At 49.7% G+C, this 17,500-nt stretch overlaps 4 protein-coding genes across 4 annotated transcripts in view; 2 read left to right on the top strand and 2 right to left on the bottom strand.

Annotated features, from left to right (window-relative positions):
* Window positions 1-1,285, bottom strand: part of LOC138631573 (PHD finger protein 20-like) — an 8,119-nt gene extending 6,834 nt beyond the window's left edge. The window contains exons 1-2 of the mRNA XM_069716611.1: window positions 1,065-1,285; window positions 1-43 (exon numbers count right to left, since the gene is read on the bottom strand). The exon at window positions 1-43 is cut by the window's left edge and continues 37 nt beyond it. Of these exons, the coding sequence (XP_069572712.1) occupies window positions 1-43; window positions 1,065-1,079 (58 nt within the window). The 5' untranslated portion in view covers window positions 1,080-1,285. The remainder of the gene's footprint in view (window positions 44-1,064) is intronic.
* A 912-nt stretch (window positions 1,286-2,197) lies between these two features.
* ccdc135 (coiled-coil domain containing 135) lies at window positions 2,198-9,399 on the bottom strand. The gene is made up of 17 exons (XM_069716622.1): window positions 9,310-9,399; window positions 7,904-8,052; window positions 7,111-7,249; window positions 6,884-7,009; window positions 6,415-6,639; window positions 5,912-6,133; window positions 5,638-5,766; window positions 5,369-5,435; window positions 5,172-5,294; window positions 4,896-5,027; window positions 4,605-4,810; window positions 4,236-4,451; window positions 3,487-3,597; window positions 3,231-3,314; window positions 2,866-3,060; window positions 2,544-2,683; window positions 2,198-2,469 (listed from the first exon to the last, which is right to left on the bottom strand). The coding sequence occupies exons 1-17, from the start codon at window positions 9,397-9,399 to the stop codon at window positions 2,385-2,387; spliced, it is 2,439 nt and encodes an 812-aa protein (XP_069572723.1). The 3' UTR covers window positions 2,198-2,384.
* Window positions 9,400-10,275: 876 nt separating this feature from the next.
* Window positions 10,276-14,573, top strand: edem2 (ER degradation enhancer, mannosidase alpha-like 2). Its single transcript, XM_069716583.1, has 11 exons — window positions 10,276-10,532; window positions 10,969-11,079; window positions 11,457-11,496; window positions 11,636-11,741; window positions 11,873-11,998; window positions 12,112-12,323; window positions 12,421-12,562; window positions 12,662-12,786; window positions 12,898-13,042; window positions 13,249-13,370; window positions 13,498-14,573. The coding sequence occupies exons 1-11, from the start codon at window positions 10,276-10,278 to the stop codon at window positions 13,966-13,968; spliced, it is 1,857 nt and encodes a 618-aa protein (XP_069572684.1). The 3' UTR covers window positions 13,969-14,573.
* Window positions 14,574-17,393: 2,820 nt separating this feature from the next.
* LOC138631560 (GLIPR1-like protein 1) overlaps window positions 17,394-17,500 on the top strand; it is a 7,564-nt gene continuing 7,457 nt past the window's right edge. Inside the window, exon 1 of the mRNA XM_069716595.1 lies at window positions 17,394-17,500. This exon is cut by the window's right edge and continues 499 nt beyond it. The gene's annotated coding sequence lies outside the window, so the exon portion shown is untranslated.

The raw sequence follows: 17,500 nt of genomic DNA, 5'->3' as shown, positions 1-17,500 counted from the left end.
CGACCTCAAAGGTGATTCCTGACCTGTCAGGAGGAGTCTTCATCTGCAACACACACACACACACACACACACACACACACACACACACACACACACACACACACACACACACACACACACACACACACACACACACACATTAACACACTAACACTCACTAACACAGAGACCAGCTGACTGCAACACACACCCTGTAAAACACACACACACACACACACTCATACACACACACTCATACATACACACACACACACACACACACACACAGTCTAACATACACTCACACTTGTCCTTTGCCGGTACAGGACCTTTTATAAACATTTCTAAACATCTATAAACAACTATAAACATTTATGAACATCTATAAACAACTATAAACATTTATGAACATCTATAAACAACTATAAACATTTCTAAAAACAGCTGTTGATCGTTTGGACTGGTGGTGATGATGATGATGATGATGATGGTGGTGAACACCACCTGCATTTAAATGGGAGCGCGCGCATCGTGTTAAATGATCTTCTTTCATTTATGTACTGAATGTTTTTAATTGATTAATATCGGCGCGCCGACGCGGGCATCGGTGACCGTTTCCCACCCGGGACAGGAGCCGCTGAGCACGTGGGGCAGACGTTTGAAATACGAGCACGCAGAGGTGACAGCTGCCGTACGTCACCGTACGTGATGACGGCATACGTGACAGCGCGAGCGTGTCGGTTGCAGCCTAACTTTTGAGCGTAGTTTGCAACTTTTGACACGTGCAGTGGGAATTGTGAGCTCGTGAGAAACTCCAGCAGCGTGTGCAGGAAGAATTAAACCGCTCGGGTCGTTTTCTCAGGTTCCAGAGTAACACAGAAGCTGATTGGCCCGCACGGCGCGGAGGACCTCCATTCGCAGCTTTGATTGGGCGACTCCGCTGTCAGTCAACAGAACGTCCCGCACCTCGCGAGCTGCACAGATATTTGACAGTGGCTAACGTGCTAATGCTATCTGCGTTAGCTTCAAATAGCAGCGGCACGCGACCGAGCGTTGAAACGGCACGTTCACAAACTAAGCCACACCTGGCGGGAGACCATCACGTGATTGAAGGTGCTCCTGAAGCCCGGGAACTCAACGGGAGTACCTCCACTGACCGTAAACACAGCAGCGAACAGAGCTAACTGTTAGCCGAACAAGCTTCGCGTAAAGACTGACAGCTGCAGGCTGGAAAAGGCTGCCTGAGGGGCCGCCGAGCAGCGGTGGACGGACGGACGTCCGAAGACCCGGTGTCCGAGGACACGGTGTCCGGTGTCCAGCTGCGAGAATGAGCTTAAATACGGAGATAAAAACATGGAGGCTGGTTTACCTCTGTAGCTGCGACGGCTGCTGGCTCTGTGTTGAATGGAGAGCGCATGCGCGGCCGCAAAGTCAGCTGTTCGGTGTCACAGTGAACCGTTAGAAGAGTGATTGGTCCAATTGATCAATACTTAATATCTAATTGATCGATACTTAATATCTAACTTATCGATACTTAATATCTAACTTATCGATACTTAATATCTAATTTATCGATACTTAATATCTAACTTATCGATACTTAATATCTAACTTATCGATACTTAATATCTAATTTATCGATACTTAATAATCTAACATATCGATACTTAATATCTAACTTATCGATACTTAATATCTAACTTATCCCCCCCCCCCCCCCCCCCCCCCCCCCCCCCCCCCCCCCCCCCCCCCCCCCCCCCCCCCCCCCCCCCCCCCCCCCCCCCCCCCCCCCCCCCCCCCCCCCCCCCCCCCCCCCCCCCCCCCCCCCCCCCCCCCCCCCCCCCCCCCCCCCCCCCCCCCCCCCCCCCCCCCCCCCCCCCCCCCCCCCCCCCCCCCCCCCCCCCCCCCCCCCCCCCCCCCCCCCCCCCCCCCCCCCCCCCCCCCCCCCCCCCCCCCCCCCCCCCCCCCCCCCCCCCCCGATACTTAATATCTAACTTATTGATACTTAATAATCTAACATATCGATACTTAATATCTAACTTATCGATACTTAATATCTAACTTATCGATACTTAATAATCTAACATATCGATACTTAATATCTAACTTATCGATACTTAATATCTAACTTATTGATACTTTGGTGCATTAATATCTAACTTATTGGACATTTTCTTTATATATGGAATAACATTGTACGTATCATATGAACAAAAAAAATGATCAGAAGCTCTTTATTTCATGACAGATGAAGCATGTGGTCGGCTGATGTGGAGGAACAGTGTGACACAACAGGAGGAGCTGTCCAGGTGTGTGTGTGTGTGTGTGTGTGTGTGTGTGTGTGTGTGTGTGTGTGTGTGTGTGTGTGTGTGTGTGTGAGTGAGTGACAGCGACAGGTGTTGGTCTCAGTGCAGGTGAGGGGAGAGTTTAGGGTGTTGTCGCAGCTTCTCCTCCAGAGCTGAGTATCTCTGAGCAACTGTTTCCTGCTGACTGAAACAAACACACTCTGTTATCATCGTTAAAGGAATGCTTTAGTGTGTGTGTGTGTGTGTGTGTGTGTGTACCTGCTGAGTCGTTTCTGGGCCACATGCACTCGGAGGGTTTTCTCTGAGCAGAACTTTTGGTACTCTTGCTGCTGCTGTGGGGTCAGTTGGATCTGGTTCTCCTGGTACCACTGCTGTTTGACCTGCAACTCCAGTGCCTCCTGCACACACACACACACACACACACACACACACACACACACACACACACACACACACACACACACACACACACACACACACACACACACACACACACACACACACACACACACACAGACACAGTGAGGTTCTACGGGTTCTGCTGTGTTCATGATGAGTGACAGGTGGATGGATGGAGGACCTGCTCGCAGCGCTCCTGGATCAGGTTGGCTTCCAGCACCAGTCGCTCTCTGAACTCAGACAGACAGTTCTGGTGGAGCCGCCGGGCCTCCTCAGGACTCAGAGGGTCTGTGCAGCCCAATCGGATCAGCAGGGGGGCCAGAACGTCTTCGTCCTTCACCTGCAGCCACTCCTCTTCCTCTGCAATCAGATACTCCTGCAGCAGACACACGGGTCACCACAGAACCGTTATCTCAGGTCCTGCTCTGAACCTTTCAGGGCTGTAGATATGGTGTGTGTGTGTGTGTGTGTGTGTGTGTGTGTGTGTGTGTGTGTGTGTGTGTGTGTGTGTGTGTGTGTGTGTGTGTGTGTGTGTGTGTGTCTCACTGTTTCCTGTCTCAGGCTGTGGTCTCCTGCTGTCTGAAGCTCCGCCTCCTTCTCCTGCTCTCTGCAGACCACGATGTCTTTCATCTGCTCAGAGGTCAGAGGTCAAATAGCTTCACTTGGTGCTGTATGACAAAGTAAACTTGGACGTGCAGCGATTGGTCGATGGTCATGTGACCTGTCGTGTTAATTTGCTTTGATAAAGGTGAGATGTGACCTTTTGAACTCGGATGCAGGAGAAGGTGGTTGCCGTGGTTACCTCTTTCATGGACTGGCCGATCTGTCGAATCACCTCCTCTTCATCCTCCATCAGAGACACCAGCAGCTTATACAGTGTGTGTGTGGGGAGAGGCTGCTGACCCGGCTGCACCTGGACACACACAGAGATACACACATAATACACATTACATACAGATACACACACATAATACACAGAGATACACACATAATACACATTACATACAGATACATACAAAGAGATACACACATAATACACATTACATACACATACATAATAGACATTACACACCAGCAGCCTATACAGTGTGTGTGTGTGTGTGTGTGTGTGTGTGTGTGTGTGTGTGTGTGTGTGTGTGTGTGTGTGTGTGTGTGTGTGTGTGTGTGTGTGTGTGTGTGTGTGTGTGTGTGGAGAGGCTGCTGACACGGCTCCACCTGGACACACACACACACACAGACACACACATAACACACAAATACACACGCATATTACACAAATAATACACATTACACACAGACACACGATACACACAACACTCACATTACACACAGACACACACATAATACACACAACACACATATAACACAGACACACACAAACGTATTGTGTGTAGTATGTTGTAGTGTTTCGTGCATGTTGTGTTGTATTATGTTGTGTATGTTGTGTGTCGTGTATTGTGTGTGTATGTTGTGTATTGTGTGTAGTGTATGTCGTGAAATGTGTATTGTGTGTGTTGTATTGTGTAGTGTATGTTGTGTGTGTATGTGTACCTGGAAGCTGTGGACCATTTGGGGGGTGAACAGCTCCTCCCTCTGCAGCTCGGTGGAGTTGTGCGGTTTGCTGAAGATGTGTGTTGAGGGGACCAGGTGATGTTCCTCCAGGTGAGACATCACCTGGATCAGCCTCTGAGGGGGCAGGAACACCCGCTGGGCCACGTCATCACTGGCTGCTATCAAATGGTTTCTATGGAAACGCTCCACCACCTTCTGTGTGCACAAACACACACGTGTACGTCAACATCATGTGGAGCAGATACACCTGCGGCTGACTCCGCCTCCTACCGCCTCAGCTCGTCGTTTCACGAATGAAACTGTCGGACTGGATGTGACCTGTGCGACCTCTGACCTCTGGTGTTTCACCTGCACAGGTAGCTGCTCCAGCTTCGTATGGGCGTGGCTCTGCTCGTCGGCGTTCTGGCTGAAGAAGACGTGTCGTGAGGACAGGAAGTCGTTGCGTCCTTCAAAGGTCTCAGTCATCTCATCTGCTGACAGATGTCTCTTCGCCAGGTGGTCGAGACGAGCGCTGCTGAAGCCCACCTGCCGCTCCGTACCTGTCCACCTGTGGACTGAACACAGCACTCAGCCTCTGTCTCAGGTGGACACACTGTTGGACACACTGTCCGTCTGTCTCAGGAGGACAGATAGACTCACACAACAGATGGAATCGTCTTCCAGGTGTGAAGCACTCGCTGGTGACGTCGTCCACCATGTTGAAATGTCTCTGCTCCAGGTGGTCCACTCTGTGCTGATACCACTCTGTCACCATGGCAACCTCAGTACCACACACACACACACACACACACACACACACACACACACACACTCTCATAGAGCAGATGTAAGAGTTACTGTGTGTGTGTGTGTGTGTGTGTGTGTGTGTGTGTGTGTGTGTGTGTGTGTGTGTGTGTGTGTGTCTGTGTCTCTCACAGTCCAGGTCTCTGTACGTTGTCCTCCGTGTGATCAGACCGTCTGTCCTCCCTGTAAACCTCTCCAGCTTCACCTGTCTGTAGTTAATCACCTTCGTCCCTCCGGGCCAGCGGTTCTGCAGGTCTGAGGGACACACAGGACTCAGTGTCCTCTCAGGACTCGGTGTCCTCTCGGTGACAGTGTCCTACGGCTCTCACGTGTTTCTGAGATGGTGATGTCACTCAGCCAGGACTGGGGCATCTGGAACATTTGGGGCGCCGCCTCCTACAAACACACCACGTGACATCACTTCCTGTAAACTGTCAGTCAGGACGTCCACAGTGTCTGATCACATGACACTTGTCAATCGCTACATTCTGCTGAGTCAGCACAACGACAATGAGTCATGTGACCTCAGAAGCAATCCTGAAACATCAGCCGAACACATGTAACATACAACACATGTAACGTACAACAGGCTGCAGACCTCTTCGTCAGCCTGCTCTCTGCCCATCATCTTCCTCTGCAGGACCTCCTGGATCAGCTGCCTCCTGCTGGTGGAACCGTGAAGGACCGGCTCCCACCGGAGGATGTCCTGCACGTCAAACGCCACGTCCTGCACAGACACACGGAATCTACACGTTCTGTACAGTTACATGACAACAAGGACGTGTCCACGTGCATATGTCCATGTTGTCTCTGTACGCGAGACAGACGGAGACGCGTGTCCATGTTGTCTCCGTCTCCACGGGGACACTCACAGTGCAGCAGCTGCTGCAGTCCTGCAGGTTGACGTAGCAGTTGAGGTTGTTCCACACGCTCTCGATGCCCAGGAACAGCTGGCTGCCGGTGGGGAAGATGTTCCCGCTCAGAGGGTCGAGGAAGAAGTTCTCCTCGATGCTGCGACTCCCCGACAGAACCAGAACCCAGCAGTAAACCCGAAGACCCCGGAGCGGGTCGGCCGGCCGCTGGCGCTCACTCTGCTGCTCAGAGGACGAAGAGGAAGAGTCAGGTGTGAGGATGAAGAGTTGTTTATAGATGTTTGCAGATGTTCATAAATGTTTATAGATGTTTGTAGATGTTAATATATGTTTATAGATGTTTATAAATGTTTATAAATGTTTATAAATGTTTATAAATGTTTATAGATGTTTATAAATGATGTAAAAGATGTTTGCTCTGAGAACCCACACTGCGCGCGCACGCACACACACACAGGATGTACACACCTGTACACATTGACCCTCTGAGCAGCAGCACTGACCTTGCCCTGGATGTCCAGCAGGGGGCGGTCCTCCAGGCTCCGGTCCACCAGGGGGCAGTCTTCCAGGCTCCGGTCCAGCAGGCACAGCTCTTTGACAGCGTAGCCGCAGACGCAGTACGAGTCGTAGCCGACACCCAGCAGCAGGCTGCACAGCAGAGAGGATGCTTCAAAGCAGGACGCTCTCTGAGTCTGCAGCACCCAGGAGGATGACCTCAGGTACCTGGGCTGCACACACACACACACACACACACACACACACACACACACACACACACACACACACACACACACACACACACACACACACTGAGGGGAGGGGCCTAACAGAGAGAGAGAGAAGTCTTCTGTCGCTCTGTGCTGCCTGACAAAATCACCCTGATGACATCGCAGTGACGTCATCAGGGTGATTTCGAACAGGAAGTCTGTTTGTAACCGTCCCAATGAGACACATTGATGTTCTGGTTCTGACCAGGTCCACCGGCGGCTCCAGAGGCTCCAGGGACAGGAAGTCAGCCACGAAGGCGGCGCAGCCCTGCCAGGTGAAGAGCTCCGGGTGTCCCGTCAGGGTGGGACGGATACTCGTGGACACAAACTTCTGGTGTGAGACAACACAGAGACAGACGTTCCTTTTCTTCACGGTGGACATGGGACAGGGGACAGAGTCACCTGGACATGGACAGCGGGTGTCAGCGGTACCTGAACGCCACACTCGTTGGCGGTGCAGAGCAGCAGCGGTTTGCGTTCAGGATACAGATGTAAGTAGCGACGCTGGAAGCTGTCTGCGATGTCCAACAGCCGCTCCTCGTCGGGACAGTTGGTCCTGTAGGACAGCGGGCTGGACGAGGACAGGAGAAGGCGTTTTAGATGTCTGAGGGGGCCCTGAACGCATCACAGATCAATACGTCATCAACAGGAAGAGAACAGGAAGCAGGTGGTAGGAATCACATGGAAGTCATCTCAGATGCAAAAGCTACCAATGGCCATGTACACTAATACATCCCTGTACCGTCACAGATGCTGGCTTTTTAACTGAGCGCCGATACGAAGCTGGATGGTCCCTCTCCTCTTTAACCTGGAGGATGCAGCGTCCAAGGCGTTGGTGTTTCTAGATCATGTTCATATCTGGTTTCTTCTTTGCAGAGTTTTTAACCTGCCTTTGGGGACGCAGCGATGAACTGTGTTCACAGACAATGGTTTTCAGAAGTGTTCCTGAGCCCATGCAGTGATTTCCACTGACAGAATAGTGTCTGTTTTTTTTAAATGCAGTGCTGCCTGAGGGCCCAAAGATCACCACCATCTAATATTGGTTTTCAGCCTTGTCCCTTGTGTTCAGAGATTTCTCCAGATTCTCTGAATCTTCTAATGATATTATGAACCGTAGAGGACGAATGGTGTGTGTGTGTGTGTGTGTGTGTGTGTGTGTGTGTGTGTGTGTGTGTGTGTGTGTGTGTGTGTGTGTGTGTGTGTGTGTGTGTGCGCTGACACTTACAGCTCCTCCTGAGGACCTGAAACATGTAACTGAGAGACATTCTTCTCCAGCTTCGTCAGATCTGTGATGTCCTGCTTCTCCAGCTTCGTCAGATCTGTGATGTCCTGCTTCTCCTCTTCCTCCCTGCCTGACTCTAGTACAGTCTCCATCTGTGGATGTGAACAAAATTAAAGCTCAAACGTTATCGCACGTTATCTGAAGTTAAAGTTATCTGAGGTTATTTAAAGTTATCTGAGGTTATTTAAAGTTATCTTAAATTAAAGTTATCTGAGGTTATTTAAAGTTATCTGAAGTTAAAGTTATCTGAGGTTATTTAAATTTATCTGAAGTAATTTAAAGCTATCTGAGGTTATTTAAAGTTATCTGAGGTTATTTAAAGTTATCTGAAGTAATTTAAAGTTATCTGAGGTTATTTAAAGTTATCTGAGGTTATTTAAAGTTATCTGAGGTTATTTAAAGTTATCTGAAGTAATTTAAAGTTATCTGAGGTTATTTAAAGTTATCTGAGGTTATTTAAAGTTATCTGAGGTTATTTAAAGTTATCTGAAGTAATTTAAAGTTATCTGAGGTTATTTAAAGTTATCTGAGGTTATTTAAAGTTATCTTAAATTAAAGTTATCTGAGGTTATTTAAAGTTATCTGAGGTTATTTAAAGTTATCTTAAATTAAAGTTATCTGAGGTTATTTAAAGTAATCTGAAGTTGAAGTTATCTGAGGTTATTTAAAGTTATCTGAGGTTATTTAAAGTTATCTGAAGTTGAAGTTATCTGAGGTTATTTAAAGTTATCTGAAGTTGAAGTTATCTGAGGTTATTTAAAGTTATCTGAGGTTATTTAAAGTTATCTGAAGTTGAAGTTATCTGAGGTTATTTAAAGTTATCTGAGGTTATTTAAAGTTATCTGAGGTTATTTAAAGTAATCTGAAGTTAAAGTAATCTTTGGTTATTTAAAGTTATCTGAGGTTATTTAAAGTTATCTGAGGTTATTTAAAGTTATCTGAAGTTAAAGTTATCTGAGGTTATTTAAAGTTATCTGAAGTTAAAGTTATCTGAGGTTATTTAAAGTTATCTGAAGTTAAAGTTATCTGAGGTTATTTAAAGTTATCTGAAGTTGAAGTTATCTGAGGTTATTTAAAGTTATCTGAGGTTATTTAAAGTTATCTGAGGTTATTTAAAGTAATCTGAAGTTAAAGTAATCTTTGGTTATTTAAAGTTATCTGAAGTTTCAGTCGGTGTGTGTTGAAGGGGGATAAACCAGCTTCGGTGACTCCTCCAGGTGAAACCAGGTAGCGCCGTTAACGATTAACTGACGGCACGTTAACAAACGGTCACCGGCGCCGGTAAACGAGTCGGTAGTCTAACGGAAAGAGTTTAATCGTTCCTCTGGACAACAGGAAGTCGGACTCACCTCCGATTTACGGCGTCTGTCGGCAGAATCTGCTGTTTGCGCGGTTAATCCGAGGTTTGCTAAATAAGTGTTGCGCTCCGCCGTATCCATGGTAACGGCAAACCAACGTGACGTGCCACCACGTTAACTTCAGGTACCCTCGGAGACATGAAACGCGAGCCAGTCCTGTGTGTTTTCTGGTGTTTTTTTTTTTTTTAACGTGGTGTTCAGTCTGCAACAACACCACACATGATTATTAAATACCAAATATATCAACATAAAATCTCTCTACTGCGTCACACTGATCACCATTCACGTTATTGATTATCTCAGCGGGGAAACGACCTCATGATGACACGGGTTCGAGCCCTGCTCAGGTATCACACATGGTTCATGGAGGGCGAGCAAGGTTACAGTTCACGGATGAGTGCTCGAGATTAGGGGAAAAATTAAAACTGCAAGCCCGCATATCAGTTTTCATTTTCTTTTTGTTATTTGATCGTTTTATATCGGGATGAAATACATCTACACCACGGCTGAACGACAGTGCAACTGGTGATTCGCAGCTATATGACTGGATTAGTTGAAATAAATGTTACAAATTGAATAGTGAAATATAATTTCCTTTTAAAATGAGTAAAAACTAAACAAGCCTCATCTCTGACCTCTTTAGTATCTTTATTTTATTTCATTATATTATTGTTGTTCTTTCTATATTCATTTATTTTCTGTTGTTGCTACTGATTTGCATTTCAGAAATATTACAGCTCAGTTAATTATTTATTATACAAAATATTATAAATAATATGATTTATCATAAATAAATATTTATTATTAATATTAGTTTCCTCAATTTCGTTTGTTACGTTTAAACAAACCAATCAGCTGGGGAAAAAAAAAAAAGGGGCGCGGTGACGTCACTGCGCAGACCCGCCATATCCAATCAGGTCCTACATGAAAAATCCTCGTCAGCGCACCGGTCGACGCATGCGTGGATCGTTCACTTCCTGCTTCCTCACAGCGGGACAACAACAACAGAGAACCGCCGGAGCTCCGGATTCTCCTCTTTCACACTTTCATTGTCCCTCCTGTCTCCCGGTCTGTCGGTCTCCGTCTCCGTGTCTCGGCCTGCGTCTCTGTCCGTCTGTCTCCATGCGCGCCCCCGTGTGCGCGTCGCTGCTGCTCTGCGTGGTGCTCGGCGCGGCGGCTCTTCAGTTCTCGGAGGAGGAGATGGCAGCTGTCAGGTAAAACACCTCCGGGTCAGGCCGAGTCATGAATCCCCTCAGCTCAGTGTGTCGTGTCTGAAACTGTTCGAGCCAAAGAACCAAACCCGCTGAACAGAACCAGCAGAACACCTGCTGCAGGTGGAACCCAGAGACCTTCAGGGTTCTCCTGTGTGGAGCATCTTCATCATTAAATGAAAATAAAATGAATCGTCTTTTGATTCAACATCAAGTTAAAGTGTGAAGTTTTCAGGTGGCTTTTGGAAGAAGACCAAGTTTACCTGCAGCAGGGCTGAAACTTGATTATCTGTTATTGATTATCTGTTATTGATTATCTACGACTGATTATCGATCTTCTGGTATTGATTATTTTTCCGTGAACTGGTTCATCTTTGATCTATAAAACATTAAAAACATATTCATGTCTAACTGAACTGTAACCTGCTTCCTGTCTCAGACAGCGCATCAAGTCCATGTTCTACCACGCCTACAACAGTTACCTTGACAACGCCTTCCCCTACGACGAGCTCCGCCCACTCACCTGTGACGGACAGGACACCTGGGGCAGGTAAAGTAGATTTTAGGTCCGCGGTTACTCCTCGAGTTCTTTTATTGGGGAATGCAGTCACAGCTTCTCAAACTTTACACGACATAATTTAAACGATGATGGCCGGTTGGTTAGCTGGGGTCTCAGCGGACCTTTAATTTTATAATTGTTGTGACTTTGTGATCCCGTCCCGTCGTCAGAATTAACGCTGAACGTTTTCATGTCTAAGATTCAGTCCGACTCGTTTCCGACTGTACGAAAGAAAATATGCGACAATAAAATCGGACAGTAAAATGTACCGACAAGAAAATAAAATCTAACGACAATAAAATAAAACCTAACGAGAAATTCTACGACAATAAAATCGAACAATAAAATGGGTGTTTTGTGTCTCGTAGCTTCTCGCTGACGCTGATCGACGCCCTCGACACACTGCTGGTGAGATTTTAACTGTTAAAGCAGAAATGTGATCAGAGGAAACGAGTCGTGACCGAAGCTCGGTCCGGCAGCGGACGGCCCGGTTCGGCCCGGTTCGGCCCGCTTCTCTGCTGACGTCACAATTTAACTTCTCCTGAAGGTTCTGGGGAACCAGACGGAGTTCCAGCGGGTGGCGTCGCTCCTGCAGGACACCGTGGACTTCGACATCGACGTCAACGCGTCCGTGTTCGAAACCAACATCAGAGGTACCGAGGAGGGCGGGAGCGTCACGGTGGGGGGTCCGGGTCAGACTGCTGCTTCACGAGTGTGTGTGTGTGTGTGTGTGTGTGTGTGTGTGTGTGTGTGTGTGTGTGTGTGTGTGTGTGTGTGTGTACAGTGGTGGGTGGTCTGCTGTCGGCCCACATGCTGGCGGGGAGGGCGGGGATGCAGCTTGAGCCCGGCTGGCCGTGTTCAGGACCGCTGCTGAGGATGGCAGAGGACGCCGCCAGGAAGCTGCTGCCCGGTACGTTAACTTCCTGTCGGAGGGGACACTGAATTAATGACGCCGTCGTGAGCAGTTAGAAGTTGTTCATGACGTTCTCCGCGTCGTTATAAAGAACGTGTGGAACGTTTCAGCGTTCCAGACTCCCACCGGGATGCCGTACGGAACGGTGAACCTGCTGCACGGCGTCAGTCCCACCGAGACGCCCGTCACCTGCACCGCCGGCGTGGGAACCTTCATCCTGGAGTTCGCCACGCTGAGCCGACTCACCGGAGACGAGGCGTTTGAGAACGCGGCACGCCGAGCGCTCAGAGCGCTGTGGAAGACCCGGTCTGACATCGGACTGGTAACCACACTGTCGACCTGTCTGTCTGCTCACCTGTCTGTCTGCCCGCCTATCTGTCTGCTCACGTGTCTGTCTGCCCGCCTGTCTGTCTGTCCAGGTGGGGAACCACATCGACGTGCTGTCTAAGAAGTGGGTGGCCCAGGACGCCGGTATCGGAGCGGGCGTGGACTCCTACTTCGAGTACCTGGTGAAAGGAGCCGTGATGCTGCAGGACGACGAGCTGCTCGGCATGTTCCAGGGTGAATGAAGACTTCACTGCTCACCTGATGCAGGTGATGAGATCCCGGCAGGTGGAGACGCGTAACGCACCTCCTCACCGTGTCATGTTGTTCTCTCAGCGTTCGACCGGGCCATCCAGAACTACACCCGCTTCGACGACTGGTACCTCTGGGTCCAGATGCACAAAGGAACCGTGTCCATGCCGGTCTTCCAGAGTCTGGAGGCCTTCTGGCCCGGACTGCAGGTACACACACACGCAAACACACGCACACACACACACACACACACACACACACACACACACACACACACACACACACACACACACACACACTGACTCCTCTGTGTGTTTTAGTCTCTGATGGGGAACCTGGACAGCGCCGTCAGAACCTTCCAGAACTATTACTCAGTGTGGAGACAGTTTGGAGGACTGCCCGAGTTCTACAGCATCCCTCAGGGCTACACGGTGGACAAGAGAGAGGGGTACCCGCTGAGACCAGGTGAGACCCGCTGAGACCAGGTGAGACCCTCTGAGACCAGGCGAGACCAGGTGAGACCATTTGGAAACGCCAACCAGCCGCTCAGAGGCGTGATCAGAGCACGTGACGCGGGTCTACGTGACGCAGGTCTATGTGACGCGGGTCTACGTGACGCAGGTCTACGTGACGCGGTGGCGGTCTAAACGTTCTTCATGTGTTTGTTTCAGAGCTCATCGAGAGCGCCATGTACCTGTTCAGGGCCACAGGTGACCACACCTACCTGCAGCTGGGCCTCGACGCCCTCGAGTCCATCGAAAGGATCGCCAAGACGCCCTGCGGATACGCCAGCGTGAGTCTCTCTCTCTCTCTCTCACACACACACACACACACACACACACACACACACACACACACACACACACACACACACACACACACACACACACACACACACTGTGCTCTTCTTCCTCCGGCAGGTTAAAGACCTGCGAGACCACCAGCTGGACAACAGGATGGAGTCCTTTTTCCTGGCCGAGACCGTCAAGTACCTCTACCTGCTCTTTGACCCCGCCCACTTCCTGCACGGCGGGGAAGCGGAGGGGGACGGCTCGTGGGAGGAGGGCGGGGAGGCGGGGCAGTGTGTTTTAGGGGCGGGGGGCTTCATCTTCAACACGGAGGCTCATCCTCTGGACCCGGCGGCGCTCTACTGCTGCAGCCGCCACAACCAGGACCGCCAGGAGCTCCGGGACATCCTGCTCCGCCTGTCGCAGCCCCGCGGCCAATCAAAGCCCCCCGCCAAGCAGGCGGAAGGCCCTCCCCCCGGCCAATCAGACAGCATCGCTCTGAAACCGGGAGAGAAGAAGACGCCCCCCCTGCAGTCCTGCCCCGTCCAGCCGTTCAGCGCTCGGTTCTCCATCCTCGGACAGGTGTTCACCGACAACACCTGAGACTCACCTGGACCACCGAAGACTCACCTGGACCACCTGAGACTCACCTGGATCACCTGGGACTCTGGGTCCTGGACCACCTGACACTCTGGGTCTTAGACCACCTGAGACTCACCTGGACTACCTGAGACTCACCTGAATCACCTGGGACTCACCTGGACTACCTGAGACTCACCTGGATCACCTGGGACTCACCTGGATCACCTGGGACTCTGGGTCCTGGACCAGCTGATTTGTAGAACAGAGTTGTTGTTGGACCAGAACCGTTGTGCTATTTAACTGGAACTGAGAGTAAAGACAGTTTTTTTTATTTATTAGAGACGTTTCATGTTTGTCTCTCTCCGCCTGTTTCTTCTCTGACATGACAACAGATGAAACACGGCTGCTTTATCTGCAGCAGCAGCGCCCCCCGGTGGCAGAACGAGGCAACACACAGATCAGACGCTCACCTGGACGTCCTCGATCGCTCACTCAGTCAGATCAATAAAACAGGCAGAAGATTTCTCTTCCTGTAAAATATAAAAAAGAAGTTAAATAAAATGAAGGTTTGTCAAAACAAACGTTTAAAACCTCCTGATGTCTTAGATTTATTTCAGAACTTTTATTTTGACGGGGGCTGATGTCCTTCCTGTCTGCGTCTCTGTTGATCATCGTGATGAGGGCGGGTCCGTCTCAGACCGAGTTCTGGAGCAGCAGGATGAAGGTCCGACGTCATCTCTGAGGAGTGGTTGACTTCCTGTAACCATGACATCATCACTGAGCAGTGCAGACAGGTCCAGATGATGAAGATGAAGGTGAAGATGATGATGGAGATGGGGATGATGACGATTAAGAAGGTGAACATGATGAAGATGATGGTGATAATTATGATGATGATGATGAAGATGATGGTGATGATGATAATGGTGATGATGATGATGATGATGATGATGATGATGAAGATGGTCTGCTGAGCTGTTGCATAACGTTACATGTGTGCGTAACATTTGGCTGCAGGTCCCTGAAGTAATCATAAACTGAAGGACGGGAGAAGGTCCACACCCAACACAGACACACACACACACACACACACACACACACACACACACACACACACACACACGCACAGACACACACACACGCACACACGCTCATCTGTTAGCCATTAGCAGCCAGTCAATGACAACAGAATCACATGGGCTGGGCTCCACACACACAATCACATAGTGTTCACATGATGTATGGATCTCTGTGTGTGTGTGTGTGTGTCTGTGTGTGTGTGTGTGTGTGTGTGTGTGTGTGTGTGTGTGTGTGTGTGTGTCTGTGCGTGCGTGTGTGTCTGTGTGCGTGTCTGTGTGTGTGTGTGTGTGTGTGTGTGTGTGTGTGTGTGTGTGTGTGTGTGTGTGAGAGCGTGCAGCTTCAGTTTGGGTCCTCACAAACACAGCAGTACGAGCTGTTGGACAGGTTTGTGAGGACGGAGGTTCGAGGGCTCAGACGTGCTTCTGGGTTCAGGTTCTGGGTCCATGTTCTGTGTCCAGGTTGGTGTTCTGTCCCCACGGACATGTTCGGACCGGGCCTGTGAGACCAGCTGGAGATGGAGCTGCACTGTCGGGCCAGAATGTGACTGAAGGGGATTTCCAGTCGGACCTCCTCCTCTCCATCATTATCTCATCTCTCTGCTGCAGAACCAGAACCTCCCGAACCACAAACAACCACATCGTACGAGAGCTGTTCCGATTAGAGGCTTCGTACGACCGGGCCATGAACACGGTTCAGTTAACCGGGTTAGTTCAGAATCTTTCAGTTATCTGCTGCCGGACTTGTTGAATTTAAACGTGCAACACGCATGACGACACGGAGCGTGTCTCTGCCACCGGGAGGTCAGGACACACATGTCCCGTGTCTCCACGCAGACCGTCAACATGAGACCGGTGTTATGGAGCCAACGGTGACCCACAGGATTCAGTTTCATACGTTCACCCCCCCCTCTCCTCCACTCCCACTTCCTCCAACACACACACACACACACACACACACACACACACACACACACACACACACACACACACACACACACACACACACACACATAGGAATGTGTTGTAACGTGAACTGTGGGTACAGCTGGGTGTTATGATGTGATGAACTCTGCTGAAAGAATGAAAACACTTTCAGCTTCAACACCAGCAGTTACACACTTTAACTAGTCCTAAAAAAAACACATTTTATACTAAGTTTATGATATAAACTAACCTGATCCTAACTCTAACCAGATGTTCAACCTAAACTAACCTGATCCTAACTCTAACCAGCTGTTCGACCTAAACTGCTCTAACCTGAGACTACAGACTTCTGGATGTTCCAGCTGCAGTTTAAGCCCCGCCCTCAGACATGTCGGGGTGAGGCCCCGCCCTCAGACGTGTCAGGGCGGGGCCCCGGTTTAACGTCCCTCTGGCCCGTCTCCGTTTGTCGAGAACTTACAGATGTGACAGCTGTGACCCCCCCACCCCTCACCCCTCCCCCTTCCGTGATGTGGTTCTCTCTCATCCTTGATCACAGTCTCTTCTGATGATGATGTTGTTTGGTGACGGTTGCCCGGCAACGACAACAACAACAAAAACAACGACAACAAGGGGACGGTGCCGTGAAAAATGCCTTTCGGCGTGAACGCAGATGAACTTCAGGTCCACCTCCCGGATCTCTGTGACATCACGGTGACATCACGGTGACATCACGGTGACCTCATCGGTTTGTGAGCTGCTGTTTCGTAAGTATCGGTGATTTGCAGTAGGTGATGGAGCAGACGTGTTTACTGCAGACTGACATCAGGCCGTCCGTACGAGTCACACACTGATCAGCATCAGCTGGTCAGTGACTCAGTGAGTGACAGTGTGTGTGTGTGTGTGTGTGTGTGTGTGTGTGTGTGTGTGTGTGTGTGTGTGTGTGTGTGTGTGTGTGTGTGTGTGTGTGTGTGTAGGTCATATCGTGGAGCTGCAAGAACGTTTCAGAAGTTGATCTTTGTTAGAACCGGACCACGTGGTTCTGGTTCCTGAACCCGGGACACCTTGGACAAGCGAGACACCGGTGGTGGTGGTGGTGGTGGTGGTGGGGGGGTTGGAAAGGTCACATGACGGGGGACGCAGCCAATAGAAAACAAAAGAAAGTCAACAAAAACAAAACGGGGGCGTCTCGCAGTCTGAGAGCTTTAATTGTGAAAATCTGACGCGGACGGAAGAGTCGTTGGTTCTGTGATGAAGAACGTTAGAACGTACGAAGGTTTGAAAGAGAACACAGAACTTCAGGACGTCTCATACGGGCGGGACGTCTTCACAGAGCAGAAATAATCAGAACAAACAGGAGGGAGGGGCGGGGGGGCGTACCAGTCGGTGCAGTGTGTGAAATGTGAACTGGAGTGTGTGTGTGTGTGTGTGTGTGTGTGTGTGTGTGTGTGTGTGTGTGTGTGTGTGTGTGTGTGTGTGTGTGTGTGTGTGTGTGTGTGGAGGGGAGGATCCTCTCCCTCTTAAAGCTGGTCAGGAACACAGAGATCAGCAGA

The sequence above is a fragment of the Brachyistius frenatus genome, unplaced genomic scaffold (genome assembly GCF_029030835.1).
Source record: "Brachyistius frenatus isolate BFR_SWC_R1_liver_20210118 unplaced genomic scaffold, ASM2903083v1 Contig_159, whole genome shotgun sequence".
Taxonomy (NCBI): Eukaryota; Metazoa; Chordata; class Actinopteri; family Embiotocidae; genus Brachyistius; species Brachyistius frenatus.
The sequence above is the reverse complement of the archived record's forward strand: the minus strand, read 5'-3'. Positions and strand labels throughout refer to the sequence as shown.